Source organism: Electrophorus electricus, chromosome 20, assembly GCF_013358815.1.
Source record: "Electrophorus electricus isolate fEleEle1 chromosome 20, fEleEle1.pri, whole genome shotgun sequence".
In the NCBI taxonomy this organism is placed as follows: domain Eukaryota; kingdom Metazoa; phylum Chordata; class Actinopteri; order Gymnotiformes; family Gymnotidae; genus Electrophorus; species Electrophorus electricus.
Window position 1 is genome coordinate 8,359,237 of NC_049554.1, and position 25,802 is coordinate 8,385,038.

At 41.0% G+C, this 25,802-nt stretch overlaps 1 protein-coding gene across 7 annotated transcripts in view; it reads left to right on the forward strand.

Annotated features, from left to right (window-relative positions):
• The first annotated feature begins 62 nt into the window (after window positions 1-62).
• elmo2 (engulfment and cell motility 2) overlaps window positions 63-25,802 on the forward strand; it is a 59,698-nt gene continuing 33,958 nt past the window's right edge. For 4 of the 7 annotated variants that reach the window (XM_027002006.2, XM_027002011.2, XM_027002010.2 and 1 more), the window contains exons 1-8: window positions 63-181; window positions 1,911-1,978; window positions 12,305-12,407; window positions 13,903-13,943; window positions 24,287-24,359; window positions 24,519-24,569; window positions 25,008-25,177; window positions 25,430-25,529. In XM_027002006.2, coding sequence (XP_026857807.1) covers window positions 12,309-12,407; window positions 13,903-13,943; window positions 24,287-24,359; window positions 24,519-24,569; window positions 25,008-25,177; window positions 25,430-25,529 — 534 coding nt within the window. In that variant the 5' untranslated portion in view covers window positions 63-181; window positions 1,911-1,978; window positions 12,305-12,308. Of the gene's footprint in view, window positions 182-224; window positions 347-1,910; window positions 1,979-10,899; window positions 11,011-12,304; window positions 12,408-13,902; window positions 13,944-24,286; window positions 24,360-24,518; window positions 24,570-25,007; window positions 25,178-25,429; window positions 25,530-25,802 lie in introns of those variants that run through there. The other 3 variants (XM_027002007.2, XM_027002008.2, XM_027002009.2) reach the window with 3 other exon arrangements.

Consider the following 25,802-nt stretch of genomic DNA (forward strand, 5'->3'; position numbering starts at 1 on the left):
AGCAAATGATAGGCTCCCGCCTATGAGGCGCGTTTTTCCCATAACGCCGCGAAGGAAAATCATCCATCCTTAAAGAACGAGGAGAGGATCATAACGGCGGAAAAGGAATTTCGTAGATTATGCAATAAGACCGCTTTTTTTGGACACCTTATGTCGATAGTCAACTGATAGAACTAGAAAGGTAATTATACATTTTTTTATTTGCAGAAATGAAATCAAAAAGGCCTATATTGTTCTTGAATAGATGGCAGGTCAGCCGAAGCTATTAGAATCCGTTGTTGTCATTTGAGACATATTTTGTATTTCAAGATCGAGATAAATCTAAGACTTGCTGAGCTTCTGAAAGGTACCAATTAGTATACTATAATGCGTTTTAAACGCTCATTTGATAAATTTGTTTCTGCATGTGAAGTCCTAAGCTAACGATAGCTTAAACTGAATCAACGCCAGTGATCTCACGAGTCTCACTAGCTTGAGTCGTCCATTCCAGCAAGACTGTGAGGCTTACCGAATAATGGAATGCATGCGAATACTAGGTTAATATTCTTGCTCAGGTAGCTATGCAGATAAGAACTGTTGTAACTGTCATAATGACTTATTTAATTAGTTTATGAGTATCATTGGATTTTAAAATAAATATTCATACCGCCTAACTGCAGTTTAGTTTAATTGTTAATAATTGGGTATGTTGGCAATAACCTGTAACCTAACATTTCAACGTAAATTAAGCCTGCTTTTCAGATCTTGTACAGAAACTCTTAACCAAACCTTTCAAAGCCTGTATCCTATCTTATCTAAGATATCTGCAATGGATGACTCAACGTGTTGTGCACGTTAACCCATTATTTAAAAGTCAAGGTCAGTTTTTTTCCAAATCTACATAGTCGTTGTCACAAAACAGATTGACAGATGACCGAGCCAAAACCATTGTTTGATTACTGTCATATTCTAACTGAGACAGTAAACCTATGTTATGCATCCTCACTTTTGGACTGATATGAATGAAAAACAAATGAAGTTAGAAATCTGACGAGACATGTTAAAAGTCCTGAAAATTTTAATTTGTAGTGAAAATTATGGTATCCTACCTTAATTTGTCTGTTTCCTGGTGGGGAACTATACCATAATTCAAGAAAATATATTACATTTTTAACATAGATATGTGAAGATATTATTTGATGTTTGCATTTCATCTGTAACGTCGACATAAATGTCAGTTATATTATATACTCATTTTTTTTAATAAAGACCATCTCTTTAATTTGGTTTTCCTTTTTTCCCTTTTTTGTGTAACCTTATTCATTAATTTTGTCCACCATTACTGATCCCAAAAGCCATCAAATTATGTCTGTCATTTAGTATAACAATCAGGCATCACGAACAGTAACAGATTATGCATGGTGAACACAACAATCTTGAATTCCGCAATGATGTATGGATTTACTACAGTTTTACTGTGGAACTCACTGGAGTTATACTGATTGTTTGCAGGCCTGACAGGAAAAGCTATCAAACCCTTATTTCTCTCATTTCTGAGTCATATTGTAACAAATTTATTCTTCCCCAAATGTTACTGGAGTGCCTTTGGAAGCTATGAGATAAGGGCACCTAAGAATTGGTGTACTGCCTAACTGCTTTTTTGTGTGTATGCTGTGATCTCACTGTGCAGTTTCACATACGCTAACTGACTGTTCTGTTAAGTACTTGGGAGTATGAGTAGATGACTATGAGTGGGTGCACACTACAATCTTCATAAAATTCTTTAAGATGTTGTCTGAATTATGTACTCAATACTATGACTATGAAAATCCATCCGTCCATCCATAGCTTTATGGATATTCTGTTCTAGCAAATAAAATGTGTGAGTGAATCTATGACTTCATTAATGCTTCTGTATAATTTTCCTTTAGGGGTGTCAACAATAGATTTAAAGGCTAGGAAAAACTGGAATCGGTCTCATTCAGCAATTTCAATTCAGGTAACTTTAAAACATATCAGGGGGCTTTTGTTGCTAAAATAATGGGGTTGTTTTTAAATTATGTCAGTAGATTTAATTAAGGATTATAATACGAGTATGAGGGAAACGTACCTAATTGTTTTGTTTTTTTTGGGTTTTTTTGAGGGGCGGTGGGGAGGTTGGTGACAGGGATCTGTAGATTTGTGTGCGCAGAAATATTAACTACCCTTCCAGGACCTTTGAGGGGAACTTTATATGTTAATATCAAAAAGGTTCATAGAGGTCATACATTGCATGTGTGTCTTCACCATACTGTGTAGTCATTGCCATCACATGACAGTTACCTGGAAAGGTATTCCATTCCAGCTGTACTTTATGATTTTTAAATAACACACATGGATTCTATAAGTTCATAAAACAATGCAGGAGTTGTAGGCTGATGGGCCATAATTTATATATCATAAATTATCCATATTTGTGTACCGCTAGGATCTTAGATGTGTTGTGTTGTGCCCTGGAGTCTTTTGTTGGAGGGAAGAGTGTAGCATCCCCTCATTCCTAGATCAAATGCAGTGTTATTTGCCCATTTTCTTTTAATGTTGCACACCTTTTAATTTGTTCAATGTGATGCTTATACTGATAGTATTTGTAAGATGCCGTGATCTGCGATAACTTGATATTTGATAGGCATATATATTTTATCAGTATGTTTTCTTGGAATCAAGCCCACAACCCCACCACCTTGCAGGTGAACTTTATCCATAACAGTTGTGCTGTGAGAGGTCAGTAATAAATTGCTGACTGTACTTTTGCTCATGGTTTATTATTTATACTTCTTGTAAAAGAAGCACAAGACATTTTGTTTTCTGTGTATTTAGGTTCAATGATTTCAGTAAACCAAAGCATGACCTGGAAGTGTAACAGTGCATTTACACTGTTCCAGCACATTAATGCTATTCCAGTGTATCTGCATTTGTAAATTGTCTAATTTACTTTCTAATGCCTGATGGTAGCTGTGTGGAAAATCAGAGGTTGCAGCATGTTGAAAAGTTGATGAACTAGAGGAACTTTAAATGAATCTGTCAAACATGACGTAGTTGCGCAGTCAGAGAACAGCAATTGTGTGAACATTATCTCATGTACGAAACATTAGTTTGGCTTATCAAAGTGTCCATGTAGATTTTGAAGAGGAGCTAAGTAGTTCCCAGTTTTCCTTTGCTTTATGATGCTATAGCATTTTAGAAGGAACGAGACAAGAGGCAGAATGCAAATGCAGGAGGTACTTTAATGATCGAGAGAACAAAACACGGGACAAACTGACACTGAGGCAAATATACACATGAACTAAGCAAACGGCAAAACATGGATGATGACGGTGATAGCGACAAGAACTCTAAACATGACCGAACATACTAAAATAACCTACAAACCGGAAGACAAAACCCAGACCCAAGAACCAAGAGCAGAGGCAGGAACAGAGAAACCGAGGGAACAGGACAAGGACCAGGAACAAAACCCACAATGGCAAAAAAGCCAAGAGGGAGAATGAGGAAATGCAACAAGACAACGAATGACGAGGGAAGACTGGAGGCACAAAAGGACGAGGAAAACAAAACGCAAAGCAGACCAGGCCAGGGGCAAAGGGACAGGAACAAAAACAGACAAGGGCACTGGAACGGACACACGGATGAGTACAGGGGCAGAAACAAGGGAGAAACAGGAACGGGCACAGACAATACAACAGGGGCAACATGATGGGCAAAAGCATGTCACTGGATGACAGGCGAAGCAAGTTCTGGGGCAAGGTGAGGAGCAGGAGTCAGGTTAGGACCGTAGAGCCAGTACAGAGACAAGGTAAGGCAGGGACCGGCCACAGGACCAGGGGTGATGCAAGCAGCTGGGACTGGAGACGACATACGACAAGGAAGTTCAGGCAAGACAGAGCAGGAACAGGAGTACTACATGAAGCATAGACAGGGACAGTACGAAAAGGAGGAGCTAGGGATGACTAGGCAGGACAGGAAACAGAACCAGAGGATGTCAAGGAAGCCGATCTGGACACAGAAACCTGAGGGACACAGGCGGGCACAGAAACAGAACCTGGTTAAAGAGTAGAAACGGATGAGGGGACACAAGAAGTAAACAAAGAAGAAGGGACAGGTCCAGGGGCAGGACTACAGACAGACATAGGAGTCGGGGCAGAACTACAGTCATGGATTGTGACAAAACTAGAAGCATGTATGGGACTTGGGGCTAAACAATGGACAGGCACAGGAGTTGGGGCAGATCAAGGGACAGAAGCAAGATGGGGAAAGTAGGACCAGTAGCATGGCTGTAACAGTAGGCAGGCACAGAGACAAGAGAGGAGAGGAGAGGAGAAACATTGGTCTTAGGCATAGCTGTGGAAATGGGAACAGGAACAGAAGCAAAGTCAGAGGTAAGTATTTTCAGCACAACTGAGACAGACACTGGAACAAAATACATAACAGGCATGGCTACGGGTACTAGAACAGGTAATGGGATATTGATACCATTTGGCGCACAGGAGAGCCATGAGGAACAACCAGGAAGAGGAACAGGACGGGCGGCATCTCTCACGCTGGTAACAGGAACTGGATCAGGACAGGTGGCATCCACTATGATGGGAACAGTTACAAGACACGCAGCATCTCTCACGTCGGGAACAGGAACTGGATCAGGACGGGTGGGATCCACTTTGCTGGGAACAGGAACAGGAGCAGGAGCAAGCTGGGTGGAGTCTTCCACGGTAGGAACAGGAACATGAGCAGATTGCGTGGCATCTTCCACGCTGGGAACAGGAACATGAGCAGGTTGGGTGGTGTTTCCCCACCGGAGACAGGAACAGGCAGGGTGTCTAAGAGGGCAGTAGCTACAGAAGGCTGGTTAGGTGAGGTTGCAGCAAATGGTGCTGTTAACAGCTGAAAGAAGCCTTCAGCAGTCCTTGCCTCTTGAGCTCTGAGTATAATGTCAGCCCACTCTTGTGCTCTTCCTCTGAGAAATGTTCTCATGAACAGTACTTTAACTAGCTATGGCAGATTAGGGCAGGTCAGGTTCTGAAGGTATATAAGGCATTGCATAATACATTTCCCAACAGAACTGTCCTCCCCATCATATTCACTATGAGTTGCCATCAGTGAAGGAAGAACCAAAAGCTTTGAGATAATCAAACTCCTCTCTTGGGAGTAAAACAGTGTCTCTTGTAGCGTCACGTGAAGGTGGCTGAGCTGAAGCGGATGGAACATGTCGCAATTCAGTGAGGCCCCCCTGCTGCATTCTTGTTTTAGCGGTCAGTTATTCTATAGCATTTTAGAAGGAACGAGGCGAGAGGCAGAATGCAAATGCAGGAGGCTCTTTAATGATCGAGGGAACAAAACACGGTACAAACAGACACAGGGAAAACACTGAGGCAAATATACACATGAACTAAGCAAACGGCAAAACAAGGATGATGACGGTGATAGTGACCAGAACTCTAAACATGACCGAACATACTAAAATAACCTACAAACTGGAAGACAAAACCCAGGGCTTATATAATCAAGACTGATGAAAGCTAACCATACATGGGTGAACATAATTACAGGTGGGGATACAGACTGGGGATGGAACAGAACGAAAACAAAACAAGGACCGAAAAAGAGGAACAGGTAAAAGCAATCACAGGCATGGAGAAAACAAAACTAAAGACTGGAGCAACAAGGAAGTAAAGGAAAACAGAGACAAAACAGGGAAACCATGGAAACAGGGATGCCAGGAGGGTGACCAGTCGTGACAGATGCCTCTTTGTTGACCTACAGAGCCAGCAGACAGAAAGTTTGGGCAGAGGAAGGTATCAGAAATTGTTCAGAGCTTAGTTGAATTAAAAAGGTAGCTGAAGGATGCTCTAAGGATGACAATGCAGTACTCTTATAGACAACTGTTGCTCTTCCAAAAATGTAAAAAGCACCTGGGAAGAAACGTGGCAAATCACTGATTTTTTGGCAAGACACTGTTTGTCCACGCTCATTTAGTAGCTTGACAGCATTTTCATTGACCAAAAAATCACTAGCCCATTTGTAAATGTATGTGTCAATTAATTTACTAATTATTAATTAATTACTGTGTCTGTGTGCATTTTTCAATCTTGCTAAATTGGACTTTAAACAGCAACTGTGCTAAATTCATAAAATGTTATATCTTGTAGTTTTACCCTGTCCTATAAGAGTGAGTGGAGTACTCCATAATGTAAAAAAATATAACTTTCTTTGACATCAGTATGAGAAACCATCACTTCATATTCCTTGCCTTTAAAGCTGACATGGGAAAGTTCTTATGTGACTGACAGAAGCACCATGGCTCACATATCTAGTATTGTTAAGTTATTTTGTTAAATATAATTATTTAATATTTAATAACAATATTTAATATTGTTATTGAATATTATTAACTGAGCTGCACATTACTCTGCTCCTCTATGTTAAAAGCTATCCTACAGAGATACATCTAGCTAAAGCTAATGGTCATATTTTGAGTGTGTGACGCATTATCTTTGCCATTATTAGAATTTTGCTCTTCAGTTCTGAGATTAATGTCATTCTTGGGATCTTTAGAAGCCACTATTCCATCTTAGGTGTTGCAGTCCCAACTGCCCCTACTGGGTTAACTTGTGTGTTAGCTTTCCACTCTCCACTTCCTCTTTCAGTCCATGGTATTTCTCCAACTTTTTATATTTCTTCCTTATGATGTTTCTATTACTTGGGACTGCCACATATATTAGCACTGCCGGGCTTGTTTGCCACTTCTTTGTTTTTCTGTGTGGACCTGGTCTGAGCATGATTCCATTTGGACTTGGGGGTGTTCAGCCCATATGCTTTGCAAATTTTCCTGTATATGATCCCCATCACTTGGTTGTCTCTCAGTGGATGATTTTCCCACCAGCATCTTGTATCCTGCTACTAAGTGCTGGATTGTCTTCTTTGCATAGTCTGCATTCTCACATGTTATACACCTCATGCTTTAACTGACCTTGCACTTAGAACTTGACTTTGTGCTGCCATTATCAGTGCCTCTCTGTTGTCTTTCAGTGCTGCCTTTTTCATCTATTGGTAGGATTCATTTATGAAAGCCACCTTTGCTATCTGTTAGTTGTACATTCCATGGAGGGTGTTATCCTGCCAAGAAACCATCTCTGCATCTATGGTGACCATGTCGCCGATCTGTTTGAGGCACTCTCACATCAGCTCAACCTTGGATTTATTCATGGATGTATTCATTGCTTGGATTTATTCATGGATGTTTCATGTTTCATCCTGGACTGTGAATTTTAAACTTTATAGGCCCCCTACCCTTCTCTTCTGTTTGGTGGACATGTTGGAATTGAATGCGCATGCAAGCAAACACTCTCTCTCTCTCACACACACACACACAAAACAAACAAACAATAAAAAAAAAACATGAAACATTTTTGAACAATATACTGGTTCTCTACCCTTAAAATATCTGAAATACGCTGATAACATATTTTTTTTTTTTTGGTATGGCTACATGCACATTTCAAGAACTCCCACTGTTTATTTCTTCCTTCTCCAAGTTTCAACAAGCTCTGGAGTATACATGAAATATAGTATGAGGATAACTTTTTAGATGTTTCAGCTAAGTCTGAAAATTCTGGTTTAAATACCATCTATCATAAACATATAGATTCTCATTCTTATTTCAGTACAACTTTTCAAGGCCTGCAAAACTCCATCCCCATAGCTATTAAGATTTAAATGCATTTGTGAGAGCGCAATGAGTGAGAATGAAGATTTCCTACAAAATAGTATGGAAATATGTGAATATTTTCATAACTGTAGATTTCCTAAGGAAGTCAGTTGATGCCTGTGCTCATGTTTTACTTGTTCAATGGATGCACTCACCTATAAACAATCTGCTGTTAAGCCAACAAAAATTCCTTTGGTGCTAAATTGCCATCCTACTAATGAAATAGGCTAATAATGTACTTAAACACTTAAACACAGAATTCTCCAGGATGATTCCAAGCTTTATTGGGGAAGCTTACTTTCCTCAGCTTTCACTGGAGCTTTCACTTTGACAAGGATCCAAATAAAAATGTAAGAAGTACTGTTCACATAAAAGCTAAGACCTTTTAGTCACAGGATCTAATGTTCCTTCTACCTACTGGTTGCTGCTCTTGTAAAACTGCTCAAATTTGTTCTCAGATTCCTTTAAAATGTTTTAAGTCATTTCTCATTTTGCCCTAAATGCTGGTTCTAAAGACTAATCTGGTTTTAATTCCTAGATATGGGGAAATGGAATGAAAGTTTCAGCAGTAATATCAAGAGTTACCAATTGAGGACCAATGGTAAAAGAACTAAGGAAGTGGTAGCTCAGTAGTTATGCTACTTGACTTGTAATCAGAAGGTTGCCAGTTCAAGCGCTGCCACTGTTGGCCCCTGAGCAAGGTCCTTAACCCTCAAGGTGTATTTAGTCATAATTGTAAGTTGCTTTGGATAAAAGTGTCATGTAAATATACCACTAGCCTATGCTTTCCCCAACAGCTATACCTCTTCTCAAATAAAATTAGTATGAATTTGTCATTTATACCTCACTCCTGCATCACTATGTCACCAAATGCTACATGCAGATGGTGACAATGAATATGACTGGCTGTCACTGTTTGAAGAACTTGGCCCTAGTGATTGGCCCACCTAGAGCCAATGGTGTGGAACACACTGTAATGAGGAGTGTAACAGTTGTTCACCAACGCACTCCAACAGCCAGCCCCATCTGGTGGCTGATAGGTGGGCTAGTTTTCCCTTACCTAAGGGGGATATAAATCAAATCAAAATGTATTTATATAGTGCTTTTTACAACAGATGTTGTCACAAAGCAGCTTTACAAATGTCCAAGTCCAAGCCACCAGTGAGCAAACCAAGGGTGATAGTGGCAAGGAAAAACTCCATAGAGCATGAGGAAGAAACCTTGAGTGGAACCAAGACTCAAAGGGGGCCCCATCTTCCTCTGGCTGACAATGGTCACCACAATAATAACAATAAAAACAAAACAAGCAATTAATATCTAGTCCAACTTTCTAGAGGTCCTAGTCTTGTCCCAGAGTGTGCATGTGTCCGAGACCCATCCCGCAGGAGAGCGTCCATTAAGGGCAACAGAGAAGTAGTTGTATAGATTGGTGGGCTACAGGAAAGGACATCAGTCAGCTGAGACAGACAGAGGCTCAGTAACATGATTATACAGACTCATCTCATCCCTGCTGAAAATTCCACTGCAGTATCAAAAAGGGTGTCCAACTGTGCATTTTCTTAAGGTTGGGCTAGATATCACTCCAAATGTCTGCTGGTAGTGTAAATGGATATGTTTTCCTTCTCTGATATGTGACTTCAAATGACTAATGAAACTGGGTAAGCTTTTATATCTGACTTGAAAAAATGCCATGTCACATTTTATAAGGTAATGTGAATGCTCTTTTTCTAGGATATCTCTCTATGTGGGCTGTAAATGTAGTAAAATTAATGTCTGAAATTCAATAGAGTTCTCATATCTTGCTCCTGCCTCACTATGTCACAAAAGTTTTAAAGATACATTTAAACAGAATTCAAAACAGTCCCGTGTATCCTTCTGTGCAGAAAAATAAAAATCCTTATTGGAGGTACTCAAAAAATTGCAAAAATAGAAGTAAAACATTGTCGCATGGACACAGCATATGTGCTTGAATAAATGTAGAGTTGAAAGTGCATCTTCTCTAGCTATGTCATAGCAGTTGTAACGCGCGGTGGCCCGAGTGCCGCAGGGCGCGCCCTGGCAGGACGCACAGACTCCTCCAACTGGGACGAACATTTATTAACATTTAAAGATATAAAGGCACTCACACTTATCACAAACAAGAAACATGAAACGGTTAACGCTAAACAAACACGATACACAGGAATATATCTAAAAAAAACGCGTTACATCTAGACATTATGCCGACAATAACGAACACCCTGCACACTTTAACAGGGTTTTATATACATACTGACGAACAAGGTGCAGGTGTGGTTACAAACAAGACCGTCCTCCCACTACACGTGGCGGGCCGAACCACTCGCAGGAGGCAAGCGTTCCGTGACAGCAGTTATCTTGCTTACTCACAAACTGTTAAAGCCTAGCATTTGGTCAGTGAAATTCCACAAGTGCAAATGTCTGTTAAATATATTAAAATAAAACCAATAGTATTTCAATTGGATGTGCTTAAAAAAATGCTGAACATTGTTCCTACAGTTAAATATCTCATAACTCTTATTAGCTACACAGTTACAGCACAGGCAAGACAGCTAATAGTTAAACACTAAATTAATACTAATTAAAAAAATGAGCTTTAACCTTAAATGTGAAATTATTTACTGTCATATATAAATAAATGTCCACTGTTTTTAGATAATCCACTATCTTGAGCCGATTCAGCCACTGTTGACACATTTGAGTGAACTAATGGTCATTACTTTAAAGTCTAAGCACCAGCTAATATGAAAGTGTCAAACTCATAAATACAGTGAAAGCTGAGTTTCTAACTTGTGATTATTGATAGTTAGATTTTATTATTATTATTATTTTACAAACTCGAGGAATACGGCTTAAGCATTGTTGGTTAGCCCCACCTGCTGTCTTTGGAGTCTCATAAACATCATCCATGTGACGCAGATGGTGGATAACAACACAAAAAGTTGAATTGTAGTTGAATTGTAGGTGATGGAAATTAAGAAAAGGGTGCATCTTTGGCTGTAATAATAAAGTGTACAGTGAGATCCATGCACAAATAGCCTAAAGATCCCAAAATATCCAATAAATGGACAAAATATGTAAACTTTAAAAAGGCACATTGGAAAAGACCATCCACATAGTTCGTTATCTGTAGTGCTCATTTCACTGTGTGATGTGGAAAGCTGGGCTCACATGACTTGATCATAAGAGTGCTGCTTTTCCAAAAAATATGGGCATGTAAAGACACTAAAGAGATGTGTTGAAGAGCTTCTGTGTGCATGGAAGTAAACAGGGTAAGTGCAATTATTTTGCCTATTTTAGTTGACATTAGCTAACATTGGCTAGCCTTCCTAGGTAGCTAGGTTAGTAGCTAACTGAGTGATTTGCTCATCTTGGTGGCCAAGCCATACTAGGCTAAAAACTACTCCATGTAGTTGCATTACGGAGATTTATAAAGTATCTTATGAATGTGAATTCGACGTAGATCGCTTTTACAGCAATACCGGTAACTGAACATTTGCGATTAGCTAGATAGCTATTGTCATTAATAGCTCAGTATGACGTTTGTAATGTTCGTTATTTAGCTAGCTAGCTACATTTGTTATAATAATCCAGCATCTTTCCGAACACAAGTTGACACATTGTAATTTATTTCATTTTTTCCTCCTAACGAAATTAGCACTAGAAATTCACTGGTCAGCCACACAGGATCGAAGGTAATGGTAATGCAAACAAGGCTAGACACATATGATTAACCTACCAAAAAACAGATTACTAAAACAAATGCAGTAGTTAGCTATCTTAGCTAAGACATTGATTATTAGCAAAAGGGAGTACTGCTAACTATTTAGTTACGCTAGGTTAGCTACATGACAAGTTATTAAAATGAGAAATATCAGTAGCTAGCTAGCTAATCAAATGGCCCTGTTATAAATAATTGTTAATAGACAAGATTACTTTTAGTAGTACCTTTTACTTTTAGGATCAATTTTCATTATAATGGCTAACATGACTGGGTCATGTTCGTTACTCTGGTGCAGCTTCTTTTAACTCTGGCTCAAATCGAAAGGGTCGAATTTCACTTTTATGACATACAGTCACACCCACTGTCACTGCAGATTCATGATCTTCATCAAATTCTAAAATATCTGAAGAACGAGTACTGGAAAATTCACAGTCCAAGTCAGTCATAATGGTCTACGGAGTTGTTCACTGTTGTCCACCAGTGACGTCACTCGGTAACGTTCTGGAATGTCCAGAGGCATCGGGTTTTTCCCTTGAATTTGCTTGAATTCGTCATTTTCAAAGAAACAAACATGTTATTTTCATTTTAATTCACATAACCATTTTATTTTATTTTTATTTTTATTTTTGTAGTAACTATGATGATGTGAAATCTTCTGGGAGGTCCATTAGCTAGGTTTTATTATACAGCTGCTAGTCAGTCAACATTCTTTATTATTCTGAACTTTCACATTTAACTGTTTCTGTGTATAGCACTTTTGTGAGATTTTGAAGCTAAAATGTATATACATTTAGTGCTATAGTTGAAGTCCTTGTCTGTTTTCTTTCCTCCCTCTTTTCTAGTGGCATGCCCGAAAGGAGAGCAACTATGCCACCACCTTCGGATATTGTAAAAGTGGCCATTGAATGGCCTGGTGCTAATGCTCAACTCATTGAAATAGACCAGGTTTGAAGAATTTATTTATTGTTTCTAAATGGGTGTCTGGGTGTGGGTGTGTGCGCGCGCTCTTGTGTGTTTCACTAATTCTGTTCTTGTCATATGATTTTAGTGTTTTTAGATTGTTCAGGTAATATAAGGATATTTTTCAAGATCTTCTGAACTTATGCCACATTTACATATGGTATTAACATGCATCTCGAGTGATTGGATCAAAAGTTGTCAAGCAAGATGCTGTTTACACCTGGACTTTTCATGTGTCTCACATGTGTCTGGGTTGACCACATTTTGGATTTTTTGCTACTTGTATAACTTCCACAGGTGGGTCAAAGAGCAACATGTACATTTTTGTTTTACATTAGTAAAGACAGTCCTTGGTTTTCCATTTTGAGCCCTCATCCCAAATTGAAATGAGGTATCTACACGCAGAAGGGCTTCAGCCACAAATGTTGCACATTTGACATTGGTAATTTTTGTTTTTCAACATGGCTAATTAGTAGGTTTAAATTTTCAAGTAGCTGCCTTTCTCAACCATGCTTACATTTTTACACTGGGATGCATTAATATGGATTTGCATTTACAGTACAAATGCAATGTGCCCATGTGTGTCCATGACCACATGGCTTAAGTGATCATAATTTTTCTGAGATGCATATGACTCTTTTCACACTTCTGCTTAGGGCTGACCAATTGAGATGCAAGTTGGCTGGGATGCATCAAGGTTGATTTGCATTTATAGTACAAATGCAGTGTGCCCGTGTGTGTCCATGACCATGTGGCTTAAGTGATCAGAATATACATATAGATATAATTTCTCTGAGATGTATATGACCCTTTTACTTAGGGCTGACTATTTGAGATGCACGTTAATACCTGGTGTAAACAGGGTCAAAGACATGAGCATGTGGCATGACAGGGTTTTAGGGACATTCCAAAAACATTTTAAATAACATTTAAAATGATATTATGAGAAGAAGGTTGTAGTTTTACTAAAACCTAATTACAACAGCATTTTAAGGTTTTAAATAAAGAAATTATCTGATTAAACAGTTGAGATGCTACAGAAACAAAAATCAACTTGAAATGTCTAACTTCTTGAGAAATAAAGAACACTACACACTATACCTATTTTAGAGAATTTGTATAATTTTCTTTTTTTGGTCATACAGAGTGAGGTCTTCTGTGGAGCATTAGCTTTTGCACTAGTGTAATTTACCTAATTTCAACACCTCTTCTGCCTATTCTGCTGTACCTTAAGGTTTAATAAGCATGATCAGTCTAGTTTTACCTTTCTATATTATTCCTGTAATTATAACAAGCCATGGCTGTCCATCTTGTTCTAAATCTAAATTTTTAGTGGCTGCTGACAGTAACTATTGTAGGTTATTAAAATTTTGAACAGGTGCTGAAATTTTCCAGAAACATTTTTGTTTTCATGTTATTTGTTCCTAAAATGGTCTATTACACAGACTCTGTCTGTATGTATTTTTGCTCTGTCTTGCAGAAAAAGCCTCTCTCCTCCATTATAAGAGAAGTTTGTGAGGGGTAAGTCCACATTCTTCCACATATCTCTACATACATCCGATTTTGCATTTTTTAATCTGTTTTCTGTAGATGTACGAAACATTGTTTGTGTGTGTTTGAGACCTACTATCTTAAAAGTGCTGGTAAGGAAGAAGTCAGAAATTAATGCTCACCCATCAAATGTCTATGGGTACTATGGTGGCTTGGTAGTTAGCACATTTGCTTGTCAGGGTCTTGAGTACGGGTCCCTATCTGAGTGGAGTTTCCATGTTCTCCTCGTGTCTGTGTGGATTTCCTCTGGGGTCACTGGTTTCCTCCCACAGTCCAAAAACATTAGGTTAGGTAAAAATTGGCTTCCTTAAATTTGTCCTTGTGTGTGTGTGAGAGAGAGAGAGAGAGAGTGAGTGAGTGAGTGAATGCTTACATGCCCACTGTTAGATGATGCTCTGTCCTCTGTGTTATCCTCTCTCCACTTTGTTTCCTATGTTGACTAATTTATTGGTTTTTTTACCTTTCTGTGCTCTTCTATGTTGTTTCCTCCTACCTCTGGTTCTTGAAATACTGTTTCTCCTAGACTCATAAAGGAGAGCTAACTGCCCATAGATCGTATCCAGACTACACCCTGGAAATCTTTAGTACTTATGTAATAAGTCTAATTTAATTCCACCCATTCTCTCGCTCTCTCTCTCTCTTTCTTTCTTTCTTTCTTTCTTTCTTTCTTTCTTTCTTTCTTCCTGTGTGTGTGGGTCTGTGTAAAACTGGATTACTGCACCTCACTCTTGGCAGGCCTCCCTGCAAGCACAACTAGACACTTGCAGCTGATCCAGAATTCTGCTGCACGACTCATATACAATCTTTCCAAGTTCACACACATCACTGCTGCATTCCCCCCACTGGCTTCCTGTAGTTGCCCACATCAGATTTAAAACCCTGATGCTAGCATTCAAAGCCAAAAATGGTTGTGCTCCTTCCTACCTGTAAGCAGTTGTCTCCCGCCCACATCATATCTTGCAAGGGTGCAAGAAATGAGTCTTGAGGCCTGTCTTCCCAGTCTCCTAATGAAGGGTCATTAAGAGACTGGGAAGACAGGCCTCAAGACTAATTTCAGTACTACTCATTTTGAAGATGGTGGAATGAACTCCCACTACCTGTCTGTACAGAAGAGTCTCTTGCTGTCCTTAAACTAAAGACACACCTCTTGAAGAAGCACTTGAATGATCCATAGACATTTGAATAATCGCCATTCCTTTACTTCTGTACATTAAACATAATAAATGTTTTGTGCCTTCTTTGTTTTCCCTCTGGCAAGGTTCTGGCTCAATGGTATCCTTAGATTCAGGACTATTATACTAGCATAAGTATTTCTTCCAACTAAGTACTATTTTAAGATGAGCATGTGTGAAATCCTGTAAATGAAAATGATACTGTCCAAATACAGCAACTGCTGATGCACCGTCCATGGAAATACCAGATCTCAGGAATTTCAGAGTGTATAATGAACACGTTGTGTAGTCCATCTGTTGACAGTTGATCATGACTAAGCTAACTAGCAACAGCTGTAGGCTCTCCTGACTTAGTGGCAAACTACCTTGAGACAGTATGCTAGCAGATATGAATGCAGTAATAAAGGCAATTCCAACAATCAGTATAATGGAAACTGAAACCTACAACCTGGTATATGTCATTGCAACAGTTCTGCTTGATCTACTGCGATACAAAATACAAGCAAACCGGTCATACTTAGTGATACCAGATATAATATAGTAAACAGCAAACCTCAGTTGGGAAGAACACACTACTAGGAATGGTGAAAACACTGCTCCACTCCCAGGCCTCTAGTAGAAGGCCCAAGTGTGAGGGAAGTTATGACCTCCCACTGGAAGGGTGACAATTTTTTAATTGTCTCATGGACGTGCAGAAAGAGAAGTGTTTAAATTATATACACTCACCAACCACTTGATTAGGCTCACCATTGTGTTTTCAGTGGAGAATAGGAAATGGTATGTGCATTTAAAAAATATGGCACAAACTTTTCCATCCATTATGGGTTATGCCAAAAACAACCAGAGGGCATAATATGACATGAGGTAAAATGTACAAAGTACATGACAAGTCTTGTGTCTGTAAAAAGTATGAGGCCTGGTGGATGAAAAAGCATGTAATGAAGATATTTAATCCTGTATTCACTTCTAGTAGAACGCCATTTACAGTAGTTTGGCATTTGCAGTATTAGTTGTCTATTCTCGTAATGGGGCTTGAACCCAAGTCAGATAGTTGATGACACCAACATTCCACTGGGTGAGTTACCATGCTTTAATGAGAGTGGGCCTATGTGCAAAACAGTTAGATCTTAGAACAGGTAAAACAAGATAAGTAAATACCCAAAGGTGGGGAGTCAAACCCCAGCTGCTTTGTTGCAAGGCAAAGGAGCTCCTGCTAGACTGTGGCAGCCATTAAACAACCTGCGTGTATATCGCACGTCAAAGGAATGGAGGACGAAAAATGGGTGGGAAAAAAAGTTTTTCACGCCAACCATGAAAAAAGGGGAAAACAAAAGGATGCCATGGGAAGAATGGCAGCCCCGATGCACTGGGGAAAACAAAACTCTAAAACTTCCCAAACAAAACCAGAAAACAGGGAGGTGCTTTAATGACTAAGGGAAACCGAGAGAGAGAGAGAGACTTGAGAGGGAAAACTGGAGAAGAGAGGAGCTTGGCTCCTTTAGCATAGACCCAGCACCAAGTGACTGGGTCACTGGGCATATATAGACCTAACACAGCTGTTGGGCATCAAGCCTGATTGGTAATGTGCCTGACTCGAGGCCTCCCCATGGTGGCCGGAGGGGGCGTCAACCTGGCACCAGCCCTTGCAGGACCCCCCCCGGATGGGGCTGCTCCTGATGTCCCAAGGCCAGCCACACGATCCCACTGAAAAGCCCGAATGAGTTCATGGTCCAGGATATAACTGGAGGGAACCCAGGACCGCTCCTCGGGCCCATATCTCTCCCAGTCTACCAAATACTGGACTCCACTTTGGCCCTGCCGGACATCAAAGAGATGTTTGACTGTGTATGCTGGTCCACTATGTGCGGACCAGGCAGGTTGGAGGGGCACACTAAACACAGTACGGACTTAAGACGAGACACGTGGAAAGTTGGGTTGACTCGTAACGACGGGGGAAGGGCAAGGTGATAAGAAACAGGGTTTATGTGGCAAAGAACCTTGAGTGGCCCGATGTAGCGAGGAGCGAATTTGCGATGATAACCACGCAAAGGCAGGTCCTTGGTCGATAGCCAAACCCGCTGTCCTGGCCGATAAGTAGGCGCTGGTTGCCGTCAGCAGCAGATAAAAGAGCCCTGCGTGCCCTTCGCCAGGCTAAGCGCCAGTGCCTGACTGTCAGCATCTTGGTCGGGGAACATGGGCGGAGCATACCTGAATTGGCATTCGAATGGTGAAATGCCTAAGGAGTGCCACAGGGCGTTGTGGGCAAACTCCACCCATAATAGGTGCTCAGACAAAGAGGATGGACAGGAAGAGGCCAGACAGCGGAGGGTGCGCTCCAAGTCCTGGTTAACCCATTCGATCTGACCGTGGGTTGGGGACAGAAGCCAGAGGACAAGCTGGCTTCTGCCCCCAACAACCGACAAAAGGCCCCCCAGAACCGGCTAGCGAATTGAGGCCCATGGTCTGACACAATGTCACTAGATGAAAATGGACAACTTGTGTAAGTAATAGCTGTCTCCTTCTCAGTAATTAGCTGTCTCCTTCTCAGATGGCAGTTTTGGCAGTGCAAAGAAGCGGCCAGCCTTGGAGAACGACTACCAAAATCACCATGTTGCCCCTTGTTGGGGGCAGAGCTGTGATAAAATCAAGCAACAGGTGAGACCAAGGGCACGAAGGGACAGCCCGTGGGTGAAACAGACTAGCGGGCCTTGTCCTGGGGTCCTTGCACTGAGTGCAGGTGTGACAGGAGTTCACAAACACTCGGACGTCTGGTTCCATGCAGGTATGGCCTGCTGTATGTAAGCCAAGTTCTTGTGGTCTGCCTAGACCAGGAAGGGGTGTTTTACTCCCTCCAGCCAGTGCCTCCATTCCTTGAGTGCGAGCTTGACCGTCAGTAATTCGCAGGCGCCTACGTCGTAGTTCCTTTCTGCAGGGGACAGACACAGAGAGAAGTAGGCACAGGGATGCGGTTTTTTTGTCCTCTCCTGATCGCTGGGACAGAACTGCACCAACACCCACCTCAGATGCATCCACCTCAACAATATATGGAAGCTCCGCATCAGGGAGCTGAAAAATAGGAGCCGTGATCAGATGGCGCTTTAGTTCTTCAAATGCCTGCTGGGCTTCGGTGGACCAGCAGAACCAACCAGATGCCTTCCTGGTCAATGCGGTCAGTGAGGCTGCAACTGTGCTAAAGTTCTTAACAAACCTGTGGAAATAACTTGTGAACCCCAGGAAGTGTTGGACCAGACGCATTGAGGTGGGTCTAGGCCAGTTCTCTACAGCCCGTACCTTGGCGGGGTCCATGCATACCTTGTTGTGGGAGACGACATCCCAAAAAGGAGATGGTTTGTGCACGGAATACGGACTTCTCCAGCTAGGCGAAGAGGTGGTTCTCGAGTAGAAGCTGGAAGATGCGCCTAACATGGATAATATGTTCGTCTACTGTTTGGCTGCATATTAAAATGTTGTCCAAGTAGACGAACACATACCTGTCAGGGGCTTCCCTTAGGACCTCGTTGATGTACCATTGGAAGACGGCAGGTGTGTTCATCAACCCAAATGGCATGATGAGACATTCGTAGTGCCCAGAGGGGGTGATGAACACTGTCTTCCACTTGTCTCCCTCTCGGATACTAACCAAATTGTAGGCGCTGCGCAGGTCCAGTTTTGTAAAAATGGAGCCCTGCTGCAGCACCTGAAATGCTGAGGTCATGAGGGGCAATGGGTAGTGGTCCTTGACAGTTATTTTGTTAAGGCCCCGGTAGCCTATACAGGGGCGTAGGTCGTCATCTTTTTTCCGGACAAAGAAAAACCCCACACCAGCTGGGGGAAGTAGATGGCCGGGTGAACCCTAGGGCTAAGGCTTCCTGTATATCTTCATACATTGCCTGACGTTCAGGCCCCAAAAGAGAGAATAAGCGGCCTCTAGGTGGACTGGTGCCCGGGTGGAGGTTTATGGCCATGTCATATGGCCGGTGGGGAGGCAATAGTTTGGCCTTCTGTTTGTTAAATGCTTCCCTCAGGTCCCAGTATTCCTGGGGGACTTGAGACAAGTCCAGACCATAGGGATTATGACCAGCCCCAGACCGAGGCTTGGGTAGTTGTAGACAGGAGGTCTGACATGTCAAACTCCAAGACAGCACTGACTGACTCAGCCAGTCTACATGAGGATTGTGTCACTAAAGCCAGGGGTACCCCAAAATCAGTTGGAAGTCGGGAGCATGGATAACAAACAGTACAATCTATTCGGTGCGTGGGCCGACTTGCAACGTGACTGGACGAGTCTGAAGGCTAATAACCCCTGGCTCAAGGGACCAACCATCAGTGGTGGCAATGTAGGGGTTCATCCAGTGGGACCAGCGGCAGGGCTAACTTGTTGGCTAACGTAGCGTCAAGAAAGTTGCTCACTGCTCCCGAGTCCACAAATGCCTGGAGACGTGTTTCAGACATTCCTCAAGGAATCGTGGTACTGAGGGACAACCCTTGAGCTCGGGGAGGACTGGTTGAGTCTGTCAGAGGTCCTCCCTCGCCTGACGGATGTAGTCTTTTCTCCTGGAGCTCAGGACAAGCTGGGCGAAGATGACCCAAGCTTCTCCAGTACAGACACCTCCCTTCCCACATCCGAGTATCATGCTCACTTTGAGAAAGGCGGGTGTGTCTGAGCTGCATTGGCTGGGCTCTGGACTCTCCCTGCTTGTCAGGCACATGAACAGGACTAAGGGTGTGCAGAGCTCTGCGAGAGCCTCGACTGACCTCTGGTCCCCGTGCTCTGCGCCTTACCCGTATGCGATTGTCAATTCGCAACACCAGATCGATCAGGTCGTCGAGAGAGGTAAACTCCTTGCTGAGGCCCTGGTGCAAAGCAGCCATCAGCGCTGTGGGGTTCCATCCACCTTCGGCCGCCATAGTGAGAAAATCAATGGCGTAATCAGCCACCGCTCTTTTTCCCTGACGTATATTGAGGAGACGGGAGGCCGTCTCCCCTCCAGCGACTGGATGGTCAAAAGTCCACTTTAGGGTATCAGTGAACTCTGCCGCAGTGGAACATACATCAGTTTGGTGCTCCCAGACCAGGGTGGCCCATGCCAGAGCCCAACCAGTCAGAAGGGAGATGATGTACGCCACCTTCGCATGCTCTGTGGGGAACTGAGAGGGCTGTTGCTCAAAAGCCAGTGAGTATTGGAGGAGTATATTTCACTTCAAAGGAATGGAGGATGAAAAACAGGTGGGAAAAAAAAACAACACCACCATGCTGAGCATGGAAAAAAGGGAAAAAAACAAAGGATGCCACGGGAAGAATGGCAGCCCCGATGCACTGGGGAAAACAAAACTCTAAAACTTCCCAAACAAAACCAGAAAACAGGGAGCTGCTTTAGTGACTAAGGGAAGCTGAGAGAGAGAGACAGACTTGAGAGGGAAAACTGGAGAAGAGAGGGGGAGTGTAAAAACACCAGCACCCTCGAAGAGCAGAAGGGAGGTGTAGCACAAGTGCTCACAGACATCAATACGCAGAGTTACTGGCTAGGCGCTAGGCGCTTGGCTCCACACTTTAGCAATGACCCAGCACTGAGCAACTGGGTCACTGGGCTTATATAGACCTAGCACAGCTGATGGGCATAAAGCCTGATTGGTAGAGTGCCTGACTTGAGGCGTCCCCCTGGTGGCCGGAGGGGATCTCGACCTGGCACCAACCAGTTATTGTAGAAGTCTCATGTGAATTGTACCCTTTGTCTAAATTTATTTAAGGAAACCTTTTACCGTTATTATTTTTAATAGTTGTATTTGACATTACAACCTTTTCACATGATCCAAGGGTTAAAAAAACTATTTTATGATTCATGGGTGTTATTTTGAATTTCTGGTTTCTCCATTCATATTTTAGTAGTTATACCTCTAGGTGAATTATATACTTGTGTGCAATTGCAGTATGATGGTTTTTTCCATGTATGCGTCTTCAATTTACCATCCTCACAGTTATTGGCTCCACCGCATTCATTATCATTCTTCATTTTTCAACTGTTTCCTATTGTGTTTCTAATGTGCCTGTGTAATTAAATGCCAGCATTTCCCCATGTATTTCCAGAACTGTGGGTGTGTTCCTACATGTCTGGTTTTGCCTTTTATTTTCATTTCAAGAATGTGGAGGTCTTTGACTTGGAGGACCTCCTCTATGAGTTGGAACCTGAGGCCATGTACCAGCCATGGGCATTGTGTGCATTTAATAAAGCCTCTTTGCCATTCTGTTTCCTGCCCTCTCCTGTTTTTATGTCTGGCTACCTCTAGCTAGTGATGCTGACCATGGCACACAGACTGTATTTGATTATCCATATTATTTCAGCAACTCTCCATCCCTTTTTTACTCATTTATAAAACCTCCAACTACACTGCAATTTCTAATACACTTATATCAGTGAAAAAAACTCACTACCTCCACTCTACCATGCCACAACTATTGCAGATGAACTTTACATTTATGGAATTTGGCAGACACTCTTATCCAGAGTGATTTACATATTTATCAGTATGGCAGTACTTACACTTTCAGTACTTCCATCCATTCATCATATGGAGCGACCTGTGGCATATGGGGGAGGAGGAAAGCTGATACATTGTGTGTAATAACTGATCAAATACAGTTTGGAATTTTATATATATATATATATATATATATATATATATAGAAAGCACCTATAATATAAACGTGCCTATTTAATAAAACAGCAACTATAGGTTGGGGTTCCTGTAACGTATATGAAGGGACGAGGCGAGAGGTAGAATGCAGATGGAGGTTTTTTTCATAAATGAGGGAAACTAAACAAGGGAGGTAAATAAAACGGAGACATGGGGAAAACACTATGGTAAAGTAATACACGAACTAAGCAAACAAAACAAGGAAGATAACAACAACTCCACACATGACCAAACTTACGAAAATAACTGACAACATGGGGATCCAAACACAGGGCTTAAATAAGTAAGACAATTAAGCACTAACCAGACACAGGTGAACATATGAACAGGGAAAACCAAAACAAAGACTGGAATTAAGGAACAGACAAGGGGTAGAGAAAACGAAATCAAGAAACAGAACAAGGAAGTAAAGGAAAACAGACATGACAGGGAAACTATGAAAACATGGACACTAGGAGGGTGGCCAATCATGATAGTTCACAAATTGCTTTTTTAGCTTCAGCCTCATATTATTTAATATTATTCAGTAATTCAACAAGAGAAGTGACAGTTGTGGGCTGAAAACGAGACCTGAATTTTGGGTTGTGCACTATTGTAGCAATGCAAAAACACTGATCAAGATGTACACTGGAAAGTCTGTTCCTGTTCTGGCTTTTGTTAATGTTCATTGTTAAAAACGCTGGTTCACAGATACAAATGGAGGGAGATATTGTAAGAAGCAGCATTGCAGTCACTTTTGCATGTCTGAACTGGGTAACCATGTTTATCCAGAAGGCATTCACACTAACACTCTTGTTTTGCTCTTTGACAAAATCTGATTTGGATGTTTCCAAGATTTCCAGTTGAAGAGATGATTCCTCCAGAGATAGAAGTAGCCTTTTGGCCTCAGCAGTCCACTGTCCATCTGCATAAATGGAAAATGGCTGTTGTGGAATCAAGAGGATTTCACTTGAGAGTCTGAGACTCTTGAATTGCCGCTTGAAATTCTCTATCACTCTCGTCATGAATACTCACATCAGGGAATCTTCCCACATTTTCTTTCTCTTGCAGTGTTGCTGCAGCTTTGGAAAGTGCAAATCTTTTGGAAAGATTTCTTGCCTGCACATCTTGTTCAAACATGGCTAGGTTTAAGATAAAAACTTCAGTTATGTCAGCAATGGTATGGTTCTTGCCTTGTAGTGAAGCTGATTTTGATGACACATGATGTCACATAAAAAAGGCACATATGCCATTTCTTTGTTGCTGTTCTCAAAAAATTCTGAAAATCTCTGGCCTTTTGGCTTTTCATGTTGCCAAGAAAATAAGAAAGCTACTCTTGTAATTCATACACTCTCTCTAACATTTAGCCCTTGCTAATCTGCTGCACATCATTATGCAACAACAGATCATGATGTTATTCTGCCATTTCCTCCACTAGAGCTCTGAAGAGGCAATGCAGCAAACTAGAACTGTTGTGAATGACGTTCACAAGCTTCACAGTATCCATGATGCCTTTTATTTTCCCACACAGTATGGAGCATAACAATTTTATTTCCATAGATCTGGGTCAGTTCATTAAAAGTGGTTTCACCTGTAATGCACCTGTGTAAGGGAATAAAACCAAGCAGCTCTTCCCTAAAAGCTCTGCTGTCAAAAATCTCATAAAAACATGTAGCTGTTCCATGTCCATCCTATTACAAGATGTGTCAGTGGTGAGTGACTTTCTTTAAATCAGAGAGCAGCATAGACAGGCAGTCCTCCCCCAAAACGTCTAGTATTTTCACTGCAATATTGTTGGATAACAGTACTTGTCTCAGCAACTCTATGGCTGTTTACTGTTTTTTTGTTGTGACTTAAAACCTTTTCATCCATATCAGTTGCACGTCTTTCTCAACTCAGAAAGGATTTTTAGTCTTTGCTAATTTCTAAGACACATGCAGAGAAGCGGCTGTTGCATTATCTTGGGCAGATGTAGTTTTATGGATGCAGTAACAAAATGACTATAGACATATATCAGATTTGCAGTCTTTAGTTTTTCACTCTCATTTTTTGGGAAGTTGTCATTAAAGTTACTGTTGCATGTTTCAAAGTCCCATTGAGCATTTAATACTATTTGAGAACATAGCAAACAAGTCGACTTAGCACTTCAGAGTTGAATTGTCTGGACACGATTTTGTTGTGCAAGAATGATTAACATTTGCTATGTTCCACAGAATTAGGTTAATTGTCTCCTACCTTCTCAGTTAGCTATGTTGCTATCTTTTTAAAAAGATTTGTTAATTTAATGCTTTACATTCATGCAGCCTACTGCCTTTCCTGCATTACAAAGATCTTCCAGGTCTATGACTTTGGTGTCAGCTGGCTACAAAAAAAATGTTTAGGATTTAAAACACTCACTATCTGACTACCTGTCTAATGAACTATTTATTTGTTTAATAATTTCATTATTTTTGTATTTTTCTTTTTCAGTTGGTCGCTATCTGGTTCCGAGCAATTTGCCCTCCGTTATGCTGATGGACCACAGCTTTATATTACTGAACAGGTAAAATCCACATGCGTTCTTATGTGTACACCCACTGCTCACAGTGTTTGCTCTGAGTATAGATTTGTATCTAGTTTCTAGTTTTGTATCTAATATTTAGTTAAGAAATGTCCATATAGTATGTTATCACAAGTCAACATACTTACCTTCTGTTTTCAGAGTCGTGGAGAAATCAAGAATGGGACCATACTACGATTAGCCATCTCTCCAGTATATCTTCATCTTGCCTATCCCTAGATTAGATATCAAGCTGAAAACAGCCATTAAGAATGAATGATGATACTTATCATATATTACAGTATAGAATTTGCAGTTCCATAAATAGAGAATATCATATTATTGTGATGTGGTGTCTGTCATTTCTTGGCCTTTGGTGCCTCACTGCATCATATTCACTCAAATTGCATAACTGAACTGTATATTAGTCAGGACTTAGCATTACATACAACCTTTACTTTGAATAAATAACCAGGGCAGATACATAAATCAAGGTGATGTATTTTTATATGAAATGTTTTATCATACTTATTGTAATATTAGGTTGGTGGTTGGTGGTTTAAAAACTACTTAACTACAAAAACACTGATACAAATATCTTATGAACAGTGAAGTAGATCATCATATTGATCTCTTTGTTGCGTGGTCCAGACAAGAGCAGCTAGGCAGCTCCTGGACCGGATCCAGTCCCATGGTATTGATGCTCGCCTTGAAGCTTTGAAGGAGCTGGCTAAGCTCTCAGCTGACCCAACTTTTGCCACAGAATTCATTAACATGGAGGGCATTGGGACCCTGGCACGGCTGGTTGAAAGTGGCACACAGTGAGTAAAACACAGCTAAGGTTCCTGAGCATAAAGAATTTAGGAGTAAATTGAATAGAATTTATTTTGGGTTTTTGTTTTGTTTGTTTACTTTTATTTATTATATATGCAAAGCTTTGCTCATGTGTATATAAATAGTGATTTTTATACTGTTCATGTTTGATTTTATGGGTAGTGCCCTTTGGTAATATTTCTTTTTGAGATTCCATTTGTTTTATATCTTTGTGATAACCAATCTGTTTTCATTCTTAGTTTTGGAGAGATGTTAGCCTTCACCCTCACAGCATTTCTTGAGCTGATGGACCATGGCATTGTTTCCTGGGACCTAATCTCCTTGTCCTTTATCAAACAGGCATGTAGAAAATATCTTTCACTATCATTGAAAAGGTTACAGAAATACAGTTTTCACACATTGATTCTTTTGCTAATGATGAACTGAGAGTGTTTTTATAGATAGATAGATAGATAGATAGATAGATAGATAGATAGATAGATAGATAGATAGATAGATAGATAGATAGATAAGATATAAGCACTTCTTTATATGTCAGACTAGACTAAGGAAGAACTAGATCATCGCAGGAAAAAATATACACTGCTTGGCCAAAAAAAAGGTCACACACAC